The sequence below is a fragment of the Myodes glareolus genome, chromosome 3, assembly GCF_982192425.1.
Source record: "Myodes glareolus chromosome 3, mMyoGla1.1, whole genome shotgun sequence".
NCBI classification, from domain to species: domain Eukaryota; kingdom Metazoa; phylum Chordata; class Mammalia; order Rodentia; family Cricetidae; genus Myodes; species Myodes glareolus.
The window spans coordinates 21,369,492-21,390,898 of NC_142028.1; the positions used below are offsets into that span (position 1 = coordinate 21,369,492).

At 38.4% G+C, this 21,407-nt stretch overlaps 1 protein-coding gene across 5 annotated transcripts; it reads left to right on the plus strand.

Moving 5' to 3' along the window:
- The first annotated feature begins 2,296 nt into the window (after nt 1–2,296).
- Nucleotides 2,297–20,424, plus strand: LOC125399100 (killer cell lectin-like receptor subfamily I member 1). 5 transcript variants are annotated; one of them, XM_087904079.1, is made up of 8 exons: nt 2,297–2,583; nt 11,749–12,020; nt 15,344–15,436; nt 15,970–16,035; nt 17,912–18,063; nt 18,586–18,689; nt 19,224–19,318; nt 19,423–20,424. In XM_087904079.1, coding segments are annotated over exons 2-8 (729 nt in total). In that variant the 5' UTR covers nt 2,297–2,583; nt 11,749–11,803; the 3' UTR covers nt 19,425–20,424. The 5 variants fall into 5 exon arrangements, with proteins under 5 accessions (XP_087760205.1, XP_087760203.1, XP_087760202.1 ...); XM_087904077.1 differs by adding an exon at nt 6,021–6,048 and having other exon boundaries at nt 2,299–2,583; nt 19,224–20,424; XM_087904076.1 differs by having other exon boundaries at nt 2,300–2,583; nt 19,224–20,424.
- Nucleotides 20,425–21,407: the final 983 nt, after the last annotated feature.

Below are 21,407 nucleotides of genomic sequence, written 5' to 3' on the forward strand. Positions count from 1 at the left end.
TATGAAACATTTTTCAAAGTAAACTCAGTGGAGTGCTAAAATCACAGACTCTCTTCCTGGAAAGTATCTGCTGGGGGCAGTGCACGCAATAAATCAGCAGTGAAAAACAAAACAAAAAAATACTTCCTTTTTTCTTCCTCACATACTGATTCGCAAATATACAGCTTTTAAAAAGTTTTGAAGCAGAAATATCATGGACATTCGGGCACTACATACCTGTTATGCAGTGTTATTCATCTAGTGAATTAAACAGTGTAAGGGTACTGTTTCAGTCCCAGGATTCTTTGAAAAGCATTCAGACTAGGATGAGTCACTCTAGGTGAGTACACTACCTTTACTTTATCTTTCAAGTTGTCAGCATGTGCCGCTCTTAGAAGATAGCTTGCATCTCAATAAAGCAATTTAAATGTTATCTTGAAGACAAAACAGTTTCTGTGAAATATGATATGTCTCCATTTTATAAGCACTAGTGTAAGGTGAATTTAGTTATTCTTTCTATATGATTTTTGTTTTTATTTTGCCAACTGTCTAGCTTCTTCTCTCAAATTGATTTAATAAATAAGTCTTTATTTTCTCACTATCTTAAAGTGTTTGATAAGGTCATTATACACCGTTTAGCTTTTTAAACTTAGTAGTAAATTTCATTTCCAGCAGGTGAATAGTAGATTATCTTTTATCTACCTGTGAGAGAGTGTTTATGTGTGAGAGTGTGTGTGAGAGTAATACTCTATATCCTTTTGTCTTATTTGTAAATTCGTATCTGCATGTAATTTTTTACTGGTTTTATAGGTGGAAATTACATGTAATTATTTGTAATTTCAAGGTGGAAATTACATGTAAATAATAATTGTATTTACATGATTAATGGTGAAAGTCTTTTTTATGTGTCTCTTTGTAATAAAATTGGCATTATCTATAAAGCTAAGTAATTATAGCCCTATCTGCTATTTTCCTCACTTTTGTGTCTAAAACTATTATTTTGTTTTGTTTGAGCTAGTTTGTTGTTTATGTTTCTTAATATAGCCACAGATTGATTTATACACTCGTATAATCTTAATGATAATTTTCTTTTTCCTTTTGTTGGAAATAAGATTTTTTTCTCACATAATATATCAGATTACAGTTTCCCATCCTTCCCTTCTTCCCAGTTCTTATCCACATACCTTCCATCTGTATTCACTCTCGTTCTGTTCTCATTAGAAAAGAAACAGGTGTCTTCACACAGCTCCCTGAGCTTCAGGTATCAGAGTGTTCTGTGGATTTATCTAGCGGGAATGTACTCCAAAGCTCTGCATTTTCATTGATTGTAAAATACAATTTTCATAATATCCTACAAGACCTCTAAAATGAATGCATATGTGTACCAACAAATGTGGACATATGAATTCAACACATGTGAATGAAGGAATTCAACACTTGTAGATGTATGAATACAACCAATTTTTAGAAAAATTTTGAAAAAATTGTGAAAATTCTCCATCTAAAAATATTTGCTTAAATTTTCTCCTTTAATAAATTTTTTTCCTAGAAAAAAATAATGGCTATCCGAAAAGTTTTTGTATCAAAACATTCTCCACTACTTTGTAGCTTTTGTAACTCCATCTTTAAGTAGCTTTTAAAAATGTGATTTAATTTCCATTGAAGTAGAAACCTTTCCAAATTCCCACAAAATCCTGCAAACACAGCATATTGCAACTTCACTATTTTTATGCATGTTAAGTAATAGGATTTTGGAGTTGCCACATCCAGATACCACATACTCAACTTAAAGGAGATGTCATTACCCCAGAGGAGAGAAGTTGAGGGTAGATATGCCTCTGAATCAAACAAAGACAGGAACAGGTGTTTCTACAGGAGTGGTTTTTAGGATAAAGAGAGGAAGTCTGTATTAGGATGTGTTGGTAAGTCCTGTTTGGACAGGTTAGTCATTGTAGCCAAAGCATGAGTTTTGCTCACTTGACCTTGATGTTTTGAGCTGGACCTTGATGATCATTTTCATAAATGAGCTAGGTGTAAGAAAATGGTCAAATCAGGAATGGGCCCTGGCGGTGAGCTTTAGGAATGTGTAATTTAACATTTTAGGAAGGGAGAGGGAAGGGGAAGAGCAAGACCTGATAGCTCCATGTTTGCTATTCTTGGGCCTGTTAGAGAGTCCTTCAATCCCAACTTTTTCGCTTTATTTTTGGGTTGTCAGGTATCAGGTAAGTGGGCATTATTCTTCTGGCTACTTCCTGCTGATTGGGATGAAGAAAAATATAAAAGGAGTTATGAGTCTAAAGGGATTGAAGGTAGGGCCAGTGAAGGAGAAAGTAGGAAGAGTAAGAAGCTCAAGAGGAAAGTACAAAATTCAATAAGTTTTAGGTTAAGGTGCTGTGCTGTTGGACATTGGTTTACCCAGTATAGATTTGTTTCTTGTACTTGTTTAATAAAATGTTGATTGGTCAGTAGCCAGGTAGGAAGTATAGGTGGAGCAGTGAGAACAAGAGAATCTGGAAAGTGGAAAGTTCAGCCTGCAATCATCACCCAGACACAGAGAAAGCCAGACACAGAGGAAGCAAGATAAGAAGACCTCACTAATAAAAGGTACCAAGTCACGTGTCTAACACAGACAACAATTATGAACTAATATAAGTTATAAGAGTTAATAAGAAAAGCCTGAGCTACTAGGCCAACTAGTTTATAATTAATGTAGACCTCTGTGTGTTACTTTGGTATTGAATGGTTGCAGAACCATGCGGGACAGAAACCTCATGTCTCTCTTTCTGGTCACCTTTTGCAGTCATTGGGGCATTCCTGTTAGGGACTCAAGGAAGCTTGAATGTTGGCCAAGTCTGGGAAAAAGATGCTGTGTAATTCACTCTCCAGACTATGTGGAACTCTGTGAAACCAACCAGGGGTGAGGAAGTGTAGGCAGCATTGAAGCAATTTGTGAGGTTAGATCATCTGGAGCTAACCATTTTGGAGTTGTCTAGGATGCATATTTCACGGGAACATCTGGGGCTGTGTAGTTGTTGGAGGAGTTTGTAGTGAATTTCAAATCTGCTAGGACAGATAGACAGACAAAAGGTAGTGGTTCTTTTTTGCTGTCAACTTGACTATATCTGGAATGAACTACAACCCAGAAATGAGGGCATACCTGTGACAGATATTCTATTTGGTTTGAAGTGGGTAAATCCATTTCTAGTAATAACCTTGGAGGTATGAAGACACATCTCTGAGCCAGGCTGTGGTGGCACATGCCTTTACTGGCAGCAGTCGGGAGGTAGATGCAGACAGATCTCTGTTGGTTTGAGACCAGGCTGGTCTTTACAAGAGCAAGTTCCAAGACAGGCTCCAAAGCTACAGAGAAACCCTGTCTCAAAGAAAAAAAAGAAACACCTCTGATGATCTGTATCATGAGGTGAGAAGACACATCATCTGATGGAATGTAAGAAGGAAGGTTTGGTTCTTTGCCTGCTTGCCCTCACCTTGCTAGTATAGCCATTTCTTCACTGACACTGGAACCTCCTTCTTCTGGATTTCAGAATATACTAAAGACCAGCTGAAAAACTCAGCAAAGATTCTTTTTCTTTTATAACTTTCCATTGTTGGATTGATTTAACAGCAACCTGTAAATCATTCCAGTAAATTTTCATTTACATATATAATTGCAGAGAGAGAAAGAAAGATTGATTCCATAATTTCTGTGACTCTAGAGAATCCTGACTAATACAAGTAGTTTAGATAAAATGATTTTTATCTTGGATATACATTTGAAACATCTACACCCATAATCTTAGTAGCTGGTCAAGAGACGTTCCAAGACCAAGGAAGGGTGGGGAGGATCTCATTCTCAGGAATAAGCAGGTCAAGAAACTTAGGCTGTTTGTTGACAGGCGTATGTATCTGGAGTCTATTTGACCTGTGACACATGGATCCACATTGATTTCTTGAAGCTTATATAGACTTTTTATGTTTATAAAATTAGATAAAAGTTTTATTACTGCTTGTAATCTGTATTGAAATCTACATTGTAGAGAAATCTGTAGACTTATATCTTTGAATCACAGTAAAATTTGGGAATGCGCAAATTAATTTGACATAAAAGTATTAACACATTTTCCTGAGCGTTGGATATATAGATCAGATAGAGATGTTTGTAGCATGATGAGAAACATTTGAAGCCTATTTTTAGAAGTCTACCAAAGGAAATTTAAAAATTTGAGCTTTTGATTGTAATAATAGTAGCAGTACTTTACAAGGGCTAGATTGATAGCTTATCAGAACTACACTAATTAATGTTAAAACTCTGAACTTTTGAAGACTTACTATACCACTAGCATCGCAAAAGGATAGCAAATCAAAAACATTTTACATTGGATAATATGTGTATTTATATACGATCATTTTTTAGACTTTTAGAACTTGAATTCTGTAGGGGATTCATATAGTGGAGATGGGGTTAGTTTGCTGACATACATCACAGGTAATGTAGAAAGGTCTTTTCCACCAGGGTGATAACCAGGTGAGATTGGAGAAATAATAGAAGAAGTTTGGTATTAAAGTGAAATGTGTGATGTAGGGAACAAATAATGTACTTTGTTGGAGTGTGTATTTTAGGGTGAGGAGGTAGAGCATTGAAACCGCTTAGATAAAAGAGACTCAATGATGTGTTTGAGGCATTTGAGTTGGTTAAGGGTAGGGGTATTAGGGTTTGGAGATGTAGGCAGCAGGATCTTTAAGTGCAATAGAGAGGGGTTTATGATATGCAACATGGGAAAGAGAGGTGGTATCCCATACCATGGAAATAACTAAAGAACAAAGCAGAGGGCAAAAGAGGTTTTGTGTAGAAGCCTTTGAAAGAGCAAGCTAAGGGAAGGCTCTGGAAGACTGTCCATGTACTCTAATATGGAGGAGGGTGGTGTTGAGTGGGACCCCAAAATTTTCTCCGTGCTGAAAAAGTGGTCATAGTACTTAGAAAAAATGTGATGCAGTGACCTGACAAAAATGAAACCCTAGTTTCCTGGAGAGTGATTAGTGTGAGTTTAATCAAATCATCAGAAATCAGAGGGTAAATTATAGTAAAATATATAATCCACACGGCCTATGTATCACTGAAAATGACAGAGACTTTCCCATTACCTGCTCTGGGCTCCCATGGCTTCATTGACAGCAGCACTAAGCTCTCAAGGTCTCAGTTTCAGCGGGGTCAGTGGTGGTATGTCTTCAGCTGTCTTACAAGACAACATTTTGTCTCCAGCTGTCACACAGAGCAGCGTTGGCCTTCAGCTGTCAGACCCAAGTCTGAGAGATTTTTTTCTGTAGAGGACCTTGGGAGAATTGACCTTACTTTGGCCAGGCAGAGTGGGAGAATCAACCCATAATGCCCACAGTTTAAGCAAAGCCCTGGCAGTAGGCAAAGCAGCTTTGGTTAGTTGTGAGCATTACCACAATCCATGTAAAGTCATCATTTTTTATCTATGTTCTTTGTAGAACTTGGGATTTCCAGTAGGATTTGGTATATCTATTATGGGAAACTCTATTATTAAACATTTTAAATGCCATATTCAGCAGATTTCTAAAGGGTTTGAGTTCCATCTGTCTATTAATAATAAGCTTAACTTTAAAAACACATGTAGGAGCCAAAAAAGTTTTATTTCTGCAATTAGTTACATTAGAATTTAGTATGACTATAGTATAGTTATGAAAACATTAAAGAATTTGTTTACTTATAAGGTGACATTATTAACTTTTATGTTTTAGTTATCTTTAATTAGTTAGTAGCTTTTATAAGGTTAGGATTATATGTATTTCTTTTAAGTTTGAGCCTTAAAATTTGAGTTGAAGATTTCATTGGATTAACTTTAGCATGGTGCACCATTTTTAAATTGTCATATTTTTTGTATGACTTAGTTTATCTAAATAGCAAAATTGAATAAAGGCAAATAAACTAGATAAAATGTATTAAGAATTTGAGTAGGTGTTAGGAGTTTATAAATCTTATTCATGACGTATTTGCTGTTATTTATTTAAATTTTTAGAAGCCTGGTGTTGAAGACTTAACAAAAAGTAAGTAATTAGGTAAATATCTAAGTCCACTTTTGTTAACCTAAGTAAACTTTATATCAATCCAAAATATTCTAAAGACTTGTTGTTGTTTCTTTAGTCTCAGAAGCAATATGATTATAAATTAAGAGTTCACTGTATTTGAGAAATTTTATGATTGCTGTTTTCTGCCAAGTGGTCATGTATGTGGTTATCTTAAGATGTTGAAGTCATATGGTATGTAATCTTTAACCTTCGTAAAGATGATTGTCAATTATGAGGTCACTATATATATTTAAACAATAGTTGAATTTAAGTTACATATACAGTAAGTAGATTTAATTTTTGAAGGAAAGTTGAATCAAATACAGCAAATTAAGATATAACAATCTTGTTACAAGTTTTAAGGTAACTTTTTAAATACAGATTTTATAGATTGGAAACCATACCCGATGAGCTTAAAAATCCTGAAACAGAGCATACAGCATAATCTTAAGAGATTTTTCTAGAGCAGAGTATAGATAAATTTTAGGGAGAAAAGATTTTTAAGTGTGGGAAGTTGAGGAAGTGTAGAGAAGAATAAGTTTAAATATAAGAGATGTTGTGATCACTTGTTTATGCGATGGCAGTTGTTAACACATGAAAATATTTGATACTACAGAAGTCATGCTGTTTGTAGCAATAAAATCTAAGTCTGTGGAAGAAGAGAGTAACGGTTTAAAGACAAAACTCTGCTGGAGGAAATTTCTATAAGCTGCAAGAGGAAGTTGAGAGAGAGTATAGGTGACCCAAATGGGCTCCAGCATAGAGAATCAGCAGGGACGGGGAAGCTGCTCTTAAGAGCTGTTAAGGAAGAATAGGCAGTTCTAAGGAGGAAGAGGGAACTTCAGGTGGAATCTGAGACCAGAAGCTATGAGATTGCAGGCAGGATCTGGGAAACAAAAGAAAATGTCACACAGGCCTGGACAGGCTTAAAAAAGCTCCAGAATTGCAGGCAGTTCCTAGTGGAGGAGATGAAAATGGTTGCAGTATATTGTACCAGGGAGCTAAAAAGATATAGAAAAGTGACCTGAGCAAAGAAGGAATCATAAGTGATAGGCAGGATCACAGGTAAAAAGACAGCATAGTGAAATAGCAGGCAGGACCGCAGTTCCCAGGGAGAAGAGTCTCCGTAAGGCACAAAGAGAAGTAGATTAGGTAGCTTCAAGTGGGTGAAAGCAAGGAAAAGGATCCTAGGGTATTGCAGGAAGGATTGCAGCTCCTCATGGGAAGTGATAGAAAGCTAGAGAGACAAGAGAGGCAAGAGAAAAGTCCTTGTGAGTGTATCAGGCTAGAGGTATAGCAGGCTAAAGGAGCCAAAGAAACATGTACAGACTGTAGAAGTATTGACATGGAGGGCATATCAGGCTAGAGGAGATAGAGGGAAGGAGCAACTGAAGAATCGGACTCTAGAATTTTGAATTAGATGGTGTAAGAGGCAGAAACCAGCAGAAATGAATGCTCTATGTACCTTAGCAGAGTCAGGTCAGCAGCTTGCTTCAGAGTGACTGGGTTCTTGTAGATAAAAGGGAGAGAGCACAGTCAGAGTAAGGACTATCTAGAAGAGTACACAGTAAACATAAACCAGACCTGAGCCATGTGGGGAGATAGATAGGGGTGAGCAACAAAGAAGGGTGACCTGGGCCAAGATGAGAGCCAGAGAGGAGGGAGAAGGAACTGAAGGGAAGGTGGCTAATAAAGAGAGAGAACAAGAGTAGGTAGCGTCAAAGGTCAAAAGTTTGGCTTTGGTTAGGCAGTAGAGGTAAATTCCAGAGGTAGGCTCCAGCTGCAGACTGCTGAAGTGACCTGGGCAGACACTGAAGGCTCCTAGAATTGCAGGGTCAGTGCAGCAGTCAGCAGTGGCCTGGACTGTAACAAGGTCTTGACAGCCAATAAGACATGAGGCAAGTGTAAGTAGAAGGCCTGGGGTAGAGATAAAGAAAGTATAAATATAGGAAGTTTCTAGAGAGGGGAGGCAGGGATGGAGAGAAGCACAAAAAAATATCCTTCCATCATTCTGTGCACCCACAAAAATTGTAAAGGTAGCCACTTTGCTTGATTATCAAGGAGGTATAAGGGCCATTCTTTTTTATTGATTTTTGTTGATCTCTACATCTTTTCCTGCTCCCATGCCTGCCTCTCCCCTCCTCTTCAACCCTCTCCCAAGGTCCCCATGCTCCCAATTTACTCAGGAGATCTTGTCTTTTTCTTCTCCCCATGTAGTAGAAATTAGAACTATGTACGTTTCTTTTATTGTCTAGGTTCTCTGGGATTGTGATTTGTGGGCTGGTTTTATTTGCTTTATGTTTTAAAACCACTTATGAGTGAGAACATGTGGCAATTGTCTTTCTGGGTCTTGGTTATCTCACTCAAAATGATGTTTTCTAACTCCATTTGCCTGCAAAATTCAAGATGTCATTATTTTTTCTGCTGTGTAGTACTCCATTGTGTAAATGTTCACATTTTCTTTATCCATTCTTCAGTTAAAGGGCATTTAGGTCTTTTTCAGGTTCTGGCTATGACAAATAATGGTTACAGGTGTAAGATGGAATCTCAGAGTTGTTTTGATTTGCATTTCTCTGATGACTAAGGACATTGAACATTTCCTTAAGTGTCTTTCAGGAATTTTAGATTCCTCTGTTGAGAGTTTTCTGTTTAGGTCTATAATCCATTTTTATTGGATTATTTGTTCTTTTGATGACCAATTTCTTGAGTTCTTTGTATATTTTGGAGATCAGATCTCTGTCTGATGTGGAGTTAGTGAGGATCTTTTCCTATTCTGTAGGCTGTCATTTTGTCTTTTTGACTGTGTCCATTACTTTACAGAAACTTTTCAGTTTCAGTGTTTGTGCTACAGGGGTTATATTTAGGAAGCCGTCTCCTGTGCCAATGCATTCGAGTGTACTTCATAATGGTCATTCTTAAGTGCTAAAATGAACCAGAAATATCTAGTGTCAGCTGGGTCTTTAGGAGACATCCCAGAGGAAAATCAGTCAAGATGAAGAAAGTGGATCTCATTGCCAAAGGCAGTCAATGAGCCAAGGTTGAGAGCCAAGAGCCATTCCCTAAGGCTCTCAAGTGACCAATAAGGAGATCTCTGGGAGAGAGGGTTTGTCACTCAAGCTACATCATCAAGAGAGGGATGCAATGGTCCAAGGAGAAATCTGGCATCTGTCAACAGAATTTTCAGAGGGTTAGGTGAACAGACACTGAAAGTAAAAGGAAAGTCACCAGTGAAGCCAAACTGTATGGAATGTATCTGACAGCCATCTGTCAGAGTCCACCATTGCCTCTGAAGGCCAGGGTGTAATACATTTTCCCCATCCTCACAAGAGAGTGCAGAGATGCTAGACACTCGATAGTCACCACCTGACATCCTGGGAAATGCTTAGGATAGCTAGTAAAGGAAAACTCATGAATTAGCTGCTGTTGAATGAAGGAGTCAGGTGCTAGATGAACCAAAAATTGCAAGAACTGTGTCAGGGTTGGCTATTGTTCTTTTAATCTCTGTGACTTTATTTCTAATTTGTCATTTTGTGTAATATTGAACTTTGCAAAGGTCATTTATTTCCCTTACTTGTTCCTTGTTTGTGCTACATAGGTCCTATTTTATTAATCTGATGACCCTTATTGGAGGAACTCTGTGCCTGGTGTGTGTGTGTGTGTGTGTGTGTGTGTGTGTGTGTGTGTGTGTGTGTTAAATGATTGTGAACTTCTTAGATAGAAAATGGTCTTGGGTAAGGAGACTAGAATTCTTCTGCCCAAATTTTTTGAGTTCCTAGGTAAATTTACTTTGTCTCTAGTAATATTATACTCCACCAAATAATACTTTATTTAACAAATATATTTTATAGGCACCGGAATTCAAATTGGCTTTAATTACAATCTTTATTTTTTTCATTAATACAGTGACATTTTAGCCAGTTTTTTTAAAGTAATTTTATTAAATTATAAAAGTTTCCATTTACGCCCCTCTTCCCAACACCCAACCACTCCCCCCACTCCCTCTCCTCCTCCCTCTTCATCCCTAAGGGCAGTCAGGGTTTCCTGCCCTGTGGGAAGTTCAAGTTCCTCCCCCCTCCCTCCAGGTCCAGGAAGGTGAGTATCCAAACAGACTGGATCCCCAAAATCCAGTATATGCAGAGGAAACAAGTCCCAGTTGTCAATGGCTTTTCAGAAAGACTCCGGGCCAGCCACATTCAGAGAATCCTGCCACATTCAGAGAATCTGGTTGGATCACTTCCTTATTCAGTTGCAGTCCAACTGGCCTTGGTAAACTCTCATTAGATCCATCCCCTTGTATCAGTGGGTGATAGCATCCCTCGCAGTCCTTATTTGCTTTTTCATTTTCTTCGTCCTTCTGCTCCTCATTTGGACCTTGGGGGGCTCAGTCCGGTGCTCCAATGTGGGTCTCCGTCTGTATCGCCATCCATCTCCAGATGAAGGATCTATGGTGATAAGCAAAATATTCATCAGTATGATTATGGGCCAAGGCCGGTTCAGGCACCCTCTCCTCTGTCCAGAGAACAATCTGGGGATCTCACCTTGGACCTGGGATCCCATATATAATCAAGTCTCCTGTAAACCCTAAAATGACTCCCTTAGTTGAAATATATTCTTCCCTGATCCCATATTCAACCTTCCTCCATCCCCCCCATCCCGATCAACCGAGCTTTCCCCATTCCTCCCCTACTCCCTTCTCTCTAACCCTCTCCCCTTCCAAAAACCCTCCCACCCCCCCCACCATGCACCCGAGGTTACCTGGGACTCTTGACTATTTCCTACCTCCTGGCGGATAGCTAAATAATCTTCATCAGGATCATCTTCTTATTTAGCTTCTCTAGGATCACGAATAATAGGCTCAAAGACCTTTAATTATGGTTAGAATCCACTTATGAGTGAATACATACCGTGTTCCTCTTTTTGGGTCTGGCTTACCTCACTCAGTAAAGCGTTTTCTATTTCCATCCATTTGCATGCAAAATTCAAGATGTCATTGTTTTTTACCACTGAGTAAAATTCTAATGTGTATATGTTCCACACCTTTTTTAACCATTCTTCTATTGAGGGGCACCTAGGCTGTTTCCAGGTTCTGGTTTAGCCAGTTTTTTACTACTAAAGATTTTAATCATGCATGGAATGCCAAGAAGGTATCTTGTAGAAAATTCCATGTCAAAACCTTTAAAAGCAAGCTCAGAGAGGGAAAGTGGTTGTGATTTTTTAAGGAATCATAGAACTGTTTCATAAGAAGCTCTGCCTCAGCCCCCCATCCTCCTTTCCAAACCCTGCCCTCGAGAAAGCCTGCCAGGTGGTGGTTTTTATTCTGGAGCTGCTCAAGACTGTACTTATGGTGGTTTTTAAGCTCTGGTCCATAGACCTGTAGTCTTCCTTCTTTCTCTGAGATCACAATGCACAGAAGTGTTTTGCTCAAATTAAACATGGTCTTATCAATTCAACTTGACGTGACTTATTTCTTTGGTGGAAAAACCCATTACTGAGGATTGAAAATACTGAACAATGAAAGTATTACATCAGAGAGGGATTTGTACTTTTGTTTTCTTCATTTCACCTGCCAATTTCATAATCAAATCCTAGTCTAGGATATTATGTGAGAGCCAAGGCTCAGAGATGGCTCAGCAATGCAGGGTGCATGTGTATGTGTTTTTGTTGTTGTTTTTGTTGCAGAGATACTCCAGTAGAAGGGCAGCAGGCTGACAAAACTGAGGTGAAGCAGAACAAAATGCCTCACAGCAAACACCATGAATATACAGCAAACAAGCCGGACATTTCTTACACAGAGATAAAGACAACTAAATCTACACAGAAGCAAAGAAAACCTAAAGCCAAGCAGAGCTCTGTAATGCTAAGTGAAGAGCAACTAAACTATGCAGAAATGACATTCCACAGAACGCCTCAGCTCCTCTCCCCTAAACGGGTGGTCAGAAAAAAAAGACAAGGTACAGTGGTGTATTCATTCTGCAAGTGACAGATCTCAGCACTAGGTTTTAGATTGCAGCTTCAATACTTGCCTTGACTATTTCTAATGGTCAATGTGACACAGCATAGAATCAATGAGGAAGAGTCCTACTAAGAGACTGTCTATATCAGTTTGGCCTGGGAGCATGTCTGTAGTGGATTGTATTGGTACCCTAACTGATATGAAAAGACACTATCCCCAAGTTTGGAGCTTTGAACTTTGTAAGAGCAGAAAAGGATAGGTCAACACTAAGCATGAGTGTGTTCATGGCTTTCTGCTCTTGACTGTTCATGTGACCAGTCACTTCAAGCTCCTATACAGCTGGAACGTCTCTGACATGCTATAAAAGGACATGCTATAAACTGAAAAGGCCCCTTTCACATTCAATGTACTTATTTTTTTCCCAGGGTATTTTTGTCACAACAACAGAATGAAAAGGAAGTATAACCATGCTAAATTAGTCACAATATATTAATTACATATCTTTGTAACACCCTTGACCCCAGCTAGTCTAGGATACTACAGTAGAATAAATTATGATCTGTTTCTCTCAAGCATCTAAGAAACAGATTACAACAGAATTGTATTGTGTTTAAGAACACAATTGAATGATATTTTAAAAATTACAATCATCCTGCATGAGGTGAATCAGACCCAGAAAGTTAAACATGATAGGTACTCACTTATAAGTGGATATTGGCTATAAAGTGAAGGATAACTATACTGCAATCCACAGACCCAGAGTGGACAAGTAACAAGGGAGGCTCAGTGGGGTTGTTTGAATCTCTTTGGGAAGGGGAAATAGGAGAAATTTCATAGTCAGGGAAAGGGGGGATGAGAACATGAGGGACCAGACTAGGGGGGATGACACGGTGAGTACTGAAAGAGATGACTAGAAAGGAGGGGAGCATTTCAGGGTCAGGTAGAAACCTGGCACAAGGGAAACTCCAAGGAATATACAAAGATGACCTTGGCTAAGACTTCTAGCAATTGTGGATATGTAGACTGAACTGACCATCTCCTGTAACCAGATTGGTAACTACTCCAATTGTCACTAGAGAGGCTTCACCCAGCAACTGATGGAAACAGAGACAAAGATTCACTACCAAACATTAGGCAGAGTTTTGGGAGTCCTGCTGAAGAGAGGAAGGAATGATTGTAGGAGTCAGAAGGGTCAAGTACATTGTAAGAAAACCTAAAGAACCAACTAACCTAGGCTCATAGGGACTCGCAGAGTGTGAACTGACTGACAATCAGGAAGCCTGTGTGGGACTGATGAGGCCCTCTACATATATGTGCCAGTTGTGTAGCTTGGTCTTTCTGTGGCACTCCTAATGGTGGGAGCAGGGCAATCTCTTCCATATTTTCTGGATCTTAGAGCCCTTTTTCTCATACTGGGTCACTTTGTCCAGCCTTAATACATGGAGAGGTGCTTAGTCTTACTGCAACTTGATATGACGTGTTTTGTTAATATCCAGGGAGGCCTGCCCCTTTCTTAACAGAAAATGAGTCATGAATGTGAGGCAGAAGGAGAGGTTGAGGAGAGACTTGGAGGAGAGTGGGGAGGGAAAACTGTGGTCAAAATGTAAAATAAACAGGGGCTGGAGAGATGGCTCAGAGGTTAAGAGCGCTGACTGCTCTTCCAGAGGTCCTGAGTTCAATTCCCAGCAACCACATGGTGGCTCACAGCCATCTAAAATGAGATCTGGTGCCCTCTTCTGGCCTGCAAGCACACATAGAAGGAATGTTGTATACATAATAAATAAATAAATCTTTAAAAAATGTAAAATAAACAAATAGACTTAAAATAAAAATAAATTCTTTTTCCCCTCCCCCATTTTTATGATACCAAGCCCTATACTGTATCCAAGATGGGCTTGAACACAAAAGCAGTGCTTTTGCTTTAGGTTTCTAAAGTGGTAGAAATACAGGTGTGAGCGAACATGACTGACTTCATTCTTCATTTTCATTTGAAAATAGCTATTGATGTCACCTTTATTCAGTTAAGTCTAATTCAGTCTCAGTGGGTCTGATCTGAACACGCAGTAGACCAAAGGGATGAAGGAGAAAAAGCCACCAGATTAGAAAAAAAAATTATACTTTAGTGTCACAGTAATAAGCGATTACAGAGAAATATTTTTCATAGTATTTCAGAGGTAAAATTATGTTATATTTAACCAGATAACAGAAGTAAAATTAAGAAGTTAAATATAATAAAAAACACATAACTTTATTTCTGTCTTTTTTTTCTTTTTTTATAGATATGTAAGAAAGGAGGAACTGGAGGAATCTGCTCTCTGCTTCCACCTTGATTTTCAGCAGAGTCTTTAAGTTTCTGTAGCCTACCCCAAGCTAGTTGGCTTGTGAGCTTCTAGTCGCCAATTTTCCTATTGCTACCCATAGGAGTAACAGATACAGATGCTAATGCATACCACAGGCTTTTTCCTTGGGCTCCTGGGATGGGACTCAGGTTACCAGGCTTGCACTGCAAGTGCTTTTACCTGCTAAGCTACCCCTTGGTTCATTACAAACTATTTTAATATTCCTGTAAGTGATTAGTCATCATTAACTCTTCCCACAGTTAGAAAGGCATTCATCACAGTTATTTACCCAGTAAAAGCCAGATAACATGTGGTATTTGAATATCTCAAAGAAATTGGAGTTAAGAGACTAATGATCCCAAAGATGGGAGGAGAATGACAATAAACCCAAATCATTAAGGCCTTATTAATTAAAACAAGCAATTAAGTAAAGAAAGGTTTTTTTTATTCATTAACACAGGTTGACTGCTCCTATGGCAGGGTTCAAGAGGTCAGTACTGGGTGTGAGGAAAACAGGGATGTTATAACTCAGGGTTAGGGGGTTCTCAACTGGAGGACTTGGCAGGCAAAATAGGTGGAGTCACAGGAAGAGGACATAAGTATTCATGTTAGTTCTAACAGCGTCCTGACACAACAATCGGCTTGTTGTGCAAGGTGGACATAACAAGGCAGTCATAAGAACAGGTAGGCATGGTCATACAACCTTTTAAAACAGAGGTAAGGTTGCAAGATGGTTGTAAAAAAATTTGAAACTAAGACATGATTGCCATTCCTGGAACAGGCAGTACAGAACCATTTGTAGTTAAGGTTACAGGTTGAGCATAGCCAAATCCTTAAGAAACAGAGGTTTGTTCATAAACAGGAATGAACCTAGTTTTATTTTCTATAAGATGTCTTTAAATCCTAAAATGGAGGCAGACTGTATCTTCACTACCTACCTCAAAGTTTGAAACTCACTCATTGTCACTGTTTTTCTTTTCAGGTCCGAAAACAACTGTATGGAAAATAGTAACTGGCATCCTTGGAGTCTTGTGTGTGGTGCTTATGACAACCGTGGGGATATTACTTCCAAAATGTAAGTAATTATGGAATTCCTTTGTGTTATAGTAGTTGTGTATTGCAGGGAAGAGGGCCTGCTTGTTCGGCCCGGCCACCCAACTAGCTTACACCCGAAACAACCACACAGACATTGTATTAATTAAAACACTGCTTGGTCCATTTGCTCTAGCATCTTATGGCTAACTCTCACATCTTAATTGAACCTATTTCTACTCATTTGTCTATCGCCATGTGGCAGTGGCTTTCTGGGAAGGATTCTAACCAGCATCTTTCTCAGGCAGACAAACCATGGCGTCTCCCTGACTCTGTTTTCTTCCTCCCAGAATTCAGTTCTGTTTTCCCCACCTACCTAAGTTCTGCCCTATCAGATGGCCAAGGCAGTTTCTTTATTCATTAACCAATGAAGCAAGACACGAACAAAAGAACCTCCTATACCAGTTGTGCTTTCGGCAATATGATGATAGTCTGACTCCCTGTGCAAACTATTTCACAGCACCCCAATGATCATATCCTAAACACTACTAATTACTGCCTTGAATTGTTCCCCAGTATTTTCTAGCCAAGAACAAAGCAGAGAAAACTTGCTTCTTGATCCTCTGCTTCCTAAGGAGGAAGGTGAGTATTAACCCTAAGGATTTTGGTGACTATTAACTCTGTAGGGTTCACTTCAGGGACTTTGAATTAGTGGAAAAAAGATCCTTCTCATTTCCACCAATGTTGATGAACGATAAAAGGCTGATACAGTGTTGTTCATTCAGTCCCTTACCAGGGAGGAACTCACATGGATTAACTCTAAGAAAAGAGAATCTAAAAACAAAATCCCCAAAGATTACAAGTATACGTGGGTTTTTAAAATTTCTATTAGGAGAAAAAATTAGATTTAAATATGTTGAGTACTAAATATAAATTTTTCATTATGCCGTTGCTTGAAAATAAATATCAATTTATTAGAAAGTATTTCTAGGTGTGCTTATTCCTAGTAAAAAAGAATGATGATCCTGTAGAGAAAACAGTCCTGGTATACATTCTCATGAATTCTACAATTATGCATGTGAATAGGGTGAAGAAAACCAAATCCTCAGATGATTGTGTACAGATATTTCTAAATATTTCATCATAATGTCTCTTAACTGTAAACATTCAAAACAGCTGTCACCAGGTCAATGGTAGACAAGTATGCTGGCTATTCTTGGTTGTCAACTTGACTACATCTGGAATTAACTCAAACCCAAACATTTGGGTATACATCTGGTCTGAGGAATTTTTCTTAATCAAATGATTTGAAGTGGGAAGACACAATGTAAATTCAGATATTTTGAGGGGGTAAGATCCACCTTTAATCTGTGTCACTACTTCCTATGCAGCCTATATCAAGGACACAAAAAATAGAAATTTTTGCTCTTACCTGCTTGCCCTCACAATTGATGGCAAGTCCATTCCTTTACTGACATAAAAGCCTACTTCTTCAGTATTCCTGTGTATACTGAAAATCAGTTGAGACATCCGGCCTTGTAGACTGTTCTGCTGGTTTCTTGGATTTTCTGTTGGAAGAGAGTTAGTTTTGAAAAAAAAAAACTGTAACACAGCCTGTAAGCCACTCTAAAAAAAAAGTACATATAAACATAGCTATTCAATCTATTCCTCTAGAGAATGCTAAGACAGAAATGATACAAGGGAGTGGCATATTGTTGTGATAATTCTAACGATTTTCCTTGTCAGGGGAATGTGGACTGCAGGAATTTAGATTAGGAAAGCAGCTGAATGCCTTAAGCGGGGCTTAATGGACCATGCTAGTAGGAATATGTACAGCAGCGCTGAGAGTGATATAAATAGTGGTGGACATGTTTCATAAACACATGTTGCCATGGAAATAATTGTATGACATGAGAGAGTGAGAAGGAACTGCCCTCATTTTTCTGAGGGCAAATGGATGATTCTAAGTGTAATAGAAATGGAAATGAAATGTACATTTCTTAAATACTGAGAATACCAGTCTAAAGCTTCCTATGTATTTTAATTTTGTGTATACAGAGACACATATTTGTGTATTCATAAAAACAACTGCAGATCGAGAATCATTTAAGTAACTGCTTTTTTCTATTCACATAATTATGTCACTTACCATTGCATATTTATACATCATTACGTCAAAAATAATATTGGAACTTGTTTCCTTTACAGAAATCAATTTATACTGATTTTTATGTAGAAAATTTTAAAACAAAAATTTGTCGCCACTAATTGTTATCAGATAAGGATTGTATAAATATTACTGAGTACTTTTACATAGTGCTTAGGACTGTAGTGTAACTCATGGGCAGGAAGCTGGCTGAGCATCCTTGGAGCTTGCATTAACCTGTGGCACCAGCAAAAATATTAATGAAGCTTCGCTCTCTAAGGAGTATTCACAAGTCTCACAAAAGCCTAGTAGTTACATTAATGAGGGTTATTCTAGTGCTGAGCACCCATTTCACATATGTGTGTTTCCTAGATGGCGCCTGTTACCTTTGTTCACTGGACTGGATTGCTTTTGGAAACAATTTTTATCATAGTTTTCGTGAAATAAAAAGCTGGGCTGACAGTCAATCTTCCTGCGAGGAATGGAACTCTCATCTTGTGGAGATAGACTCCAAAGCAGAGCTGGTGGGTCACAGGCTCCTACTTTCCTGTGTCTTTGTAACTGTTTGCTCTGAGAGCGCTGGTCATGAAGATCTAGAACACTGAATGTTATGGAAGGCCTGTGATGGAACTAATGATGATTTACTATTTTTCCTGGGTGAAAAAGTAGAGAGTTGTCTGCAGCATTACAATGTATAACGTTACATGAAAGCAAAAGTAACAAATGAGCTCCCACAAGAATGTTTTCCTTGTGCAAGCCCTTGGGAGACCCCAAACTGCTGTTTAGTAAAAAAGGAGCAGATTCGCTAGGCTAGAAACTCATTCCCTTAACCCCAGCACTTGGGAGGGCAAGACTGGAGAACCACCCTGAGTTTGAAGCCAGTTTTGTTTTTACAGTGAGTTTCCAGACTAACTTGGACTATGGGGTGAAATTCTGTCTCAAATGTTCAATATATGTGTATATTTAAATATTTTTAAAAAGGAAAAGAAAAATTTGATTAGGATTATATAAGCAGTTATGGATTGTGATTGTTCTGTATTCAACAGGAAAACTTGCTTTTGTTTGAAATTCAAGGGTGGATTATACTCAACATAGATGAAAAAGATGAGTCCTGGTTGTGCGAAAATGGCACCAAAATACAGCAAACGATGTAAGTGCAATGTTTGGATAAAGTGGAACTTGCTGAGGGTAGTGGGATTGTTGTACATGTGCATCCTGTCTGTGTGTGGCACAGAAGGAGCACCCAGAAGAAAGGAGAGAGCTCTGCTATGGAAGCAGCAGTGTACCATAATAGAGAACACATGTTAGCCTCAGGTATTCTCACCTTTGCAACGTGTGTGTTTTTATTCTACTGGACTCCCCTGAGACACTTACACATCATTTTAGGAAGTCAGTAACTCTAATCTTTGTGCCATTTCCTTTTTATTGGAATCACAGGTCTATTTTCTCAGACAGTGTAAGATTAGCATGTGCCTGATGCTTTCTATTAAGCTTGCTGATTTGCAATTAAATCACCCCACCCCCACCCTACTCCATCATGGCTCTTCACTTTCTCCCAGTAATATTTTTCTGCATTTTGTCCCATACTTGTTTAAGTTTAGCTAATTCTAACTTTGAGATAAGAAATGCCATCTGCAGTGACCACCTCTTGATTTCTGATTTCTTTTTTATTGTTTTTACACAGAATTAATGATTCAGAAAAAAAGAATCATAGTTGTTATTATCTGAATGGAAAACAATTTTATCTTGGAGACTGTTCATCTAAGAAAGCATATACCTGTGAGTTTAATAAGCCATCGTAACTATTTCATTAGCGTAATTTTTATTAAACTATGAATAACAAAACATGACTGTTTAAGTTTATAATTTGTTTTATGTGTTAGGAGCAGGAGACGCCACAGTGTACATGTGGAGGTCATAGGACAACTTGATGGTACTGGTTCTCTTCTCCCACTTTTATGTGGAGTCCAGGGATCAAACTCAGGTGTCTGGGGTTGCGTGACAGGTGCTGCTACTCAGTGAGCCATGTTGCTGCTTGGTTTTTCTGTTTGTGGAACACTGCTACACTGTCTTATTCAGCCTAGTCTGTATTCCCAGGGTTCAAATGTTTTTGAGTCTCAGTATATCTAGTAGGTAGACCAGAGATAAAGCCCATTCACCCAAATTCCTCACCAGGTACCTTTTAAGATTATTTAAGAGATGTGTTGATGGTACTGCTTGAGATAGCAAGAACTGGTTTAATGAAAAACAAAAAAGAACAAATGCAACTTGGGTTGAAAAAGTTAAGAAACTCGGAGTCTGGATCAAAGCTTAAGAGTGATTATTGTCTCTTCAGAGGTCACAGGTTCAGTTCCCAGCACCCGCATGTCAGCTCACAGTAGTCTGTTACTCAAACTCCACCACATCAGACACCCTCTTCTCATCTCCACGGGCTCCTGCATGCACATGACAACTCACATATGCACTCACAGATACATTGCAGTGTCTAGCAAAACACCACCTTGTCCAGACTCCATTTTAGGTTTGCTTTGAGTTCTTATCTATCTACCCCTAACATATACCTTTAAAAAAAAATTGTGATTTCCATGGTCCAGATGTATTAACTAAAATAACTAATCTTTACACAAACTTAATATAAGCTAAAAATAACTGGAAAATATAAAACTCAAAAATATTTGTCATGTCTAGAGCTGTTGCTATACTCTGCCAGAAATAAATGTTCCAAGGTTACACTGACCCTCATGTAACATTTATGTAAACTTTGGACTTTGTGGTTTTTGCCTTTAAAATGTTGTAACCCTGAGTTTGAGCATCAAGGGATGCTGAGGCATGAGCCCGCTCTTTGTCATCAGCTAATAAAGAATTCATATTTTGACTTGGCTTAATCAATATGGTTTTCTGTAACTTTCTTGTATGAGTTATTATAATATAAAATAATGAATCAATTTTTTAAAAAGGAGCTCAGAGTCTGGTACAGTTGTCTGACGTTGCCGTTTCTAGAGAGCAGCTAATACTGCATTTTTCGTCATTTAAAAGGTGACCTAGTGATGATGAGAGAACAGGTGAGAGAGTCTAGAAGAGGAACAAAAACCATGAAGGGAAAACAAAAGGAGGCTCTTGTGCTAAAAGGTCTATAACTAAAAATTTAAAATTCTGATGCTTCAAATCTTTGATGAAACAATGGCTAAGAGTTCTCTAAATGGAATTCTAAAATGTATTGTTTGCATTAAAACACAATAAGCTGGGAAGCTTGAAGAAGACTTAGAAAGGAAAACCACAGCTATGAGCCCCGTTGTCCTACTACTGACACTGCAGAAATGACTCAGCACCTGGGAGCACTGGCTGCTCTTCCAACAAACATGGGGTCAATTCCCAGGACCCACACGGGATCATCTCACAGCTGTCTATAAGCACAGTTCCAGCATATTCAACACTCTCCTTGATTTCAGAGGGCCCCAGGAACACATGTGGTACATACAAAGCCAAAAGGTCGATTAACATAAAATGATGATGATAATGATGATGATGATGATGATGATGACAGTTTATTGAATAATAATCATGATGATAAAGATGATAGATGTATATGGAATACAGTCAAAGAAAATTGCCATAGTCATTAGAATAAAGATATACATATTCTTCTATAAGAAACTAGTACATTTAAAGACCTATTCAGACTTCTGGTTTTAGATACACGACACAGGGTACTTTGAAGCAAAGGAACCTGACAGAGGATACAAGAGCCCATTGCTGGAAGGGAGGACTAATGTGAAACTCTCTTCTGAATATTGCATGTGAAGGGACACTAACCCACTCAAGCATCTATCTCTGTCAGGCCTTGCCCTTTTACCCCATTCTCTCTGCC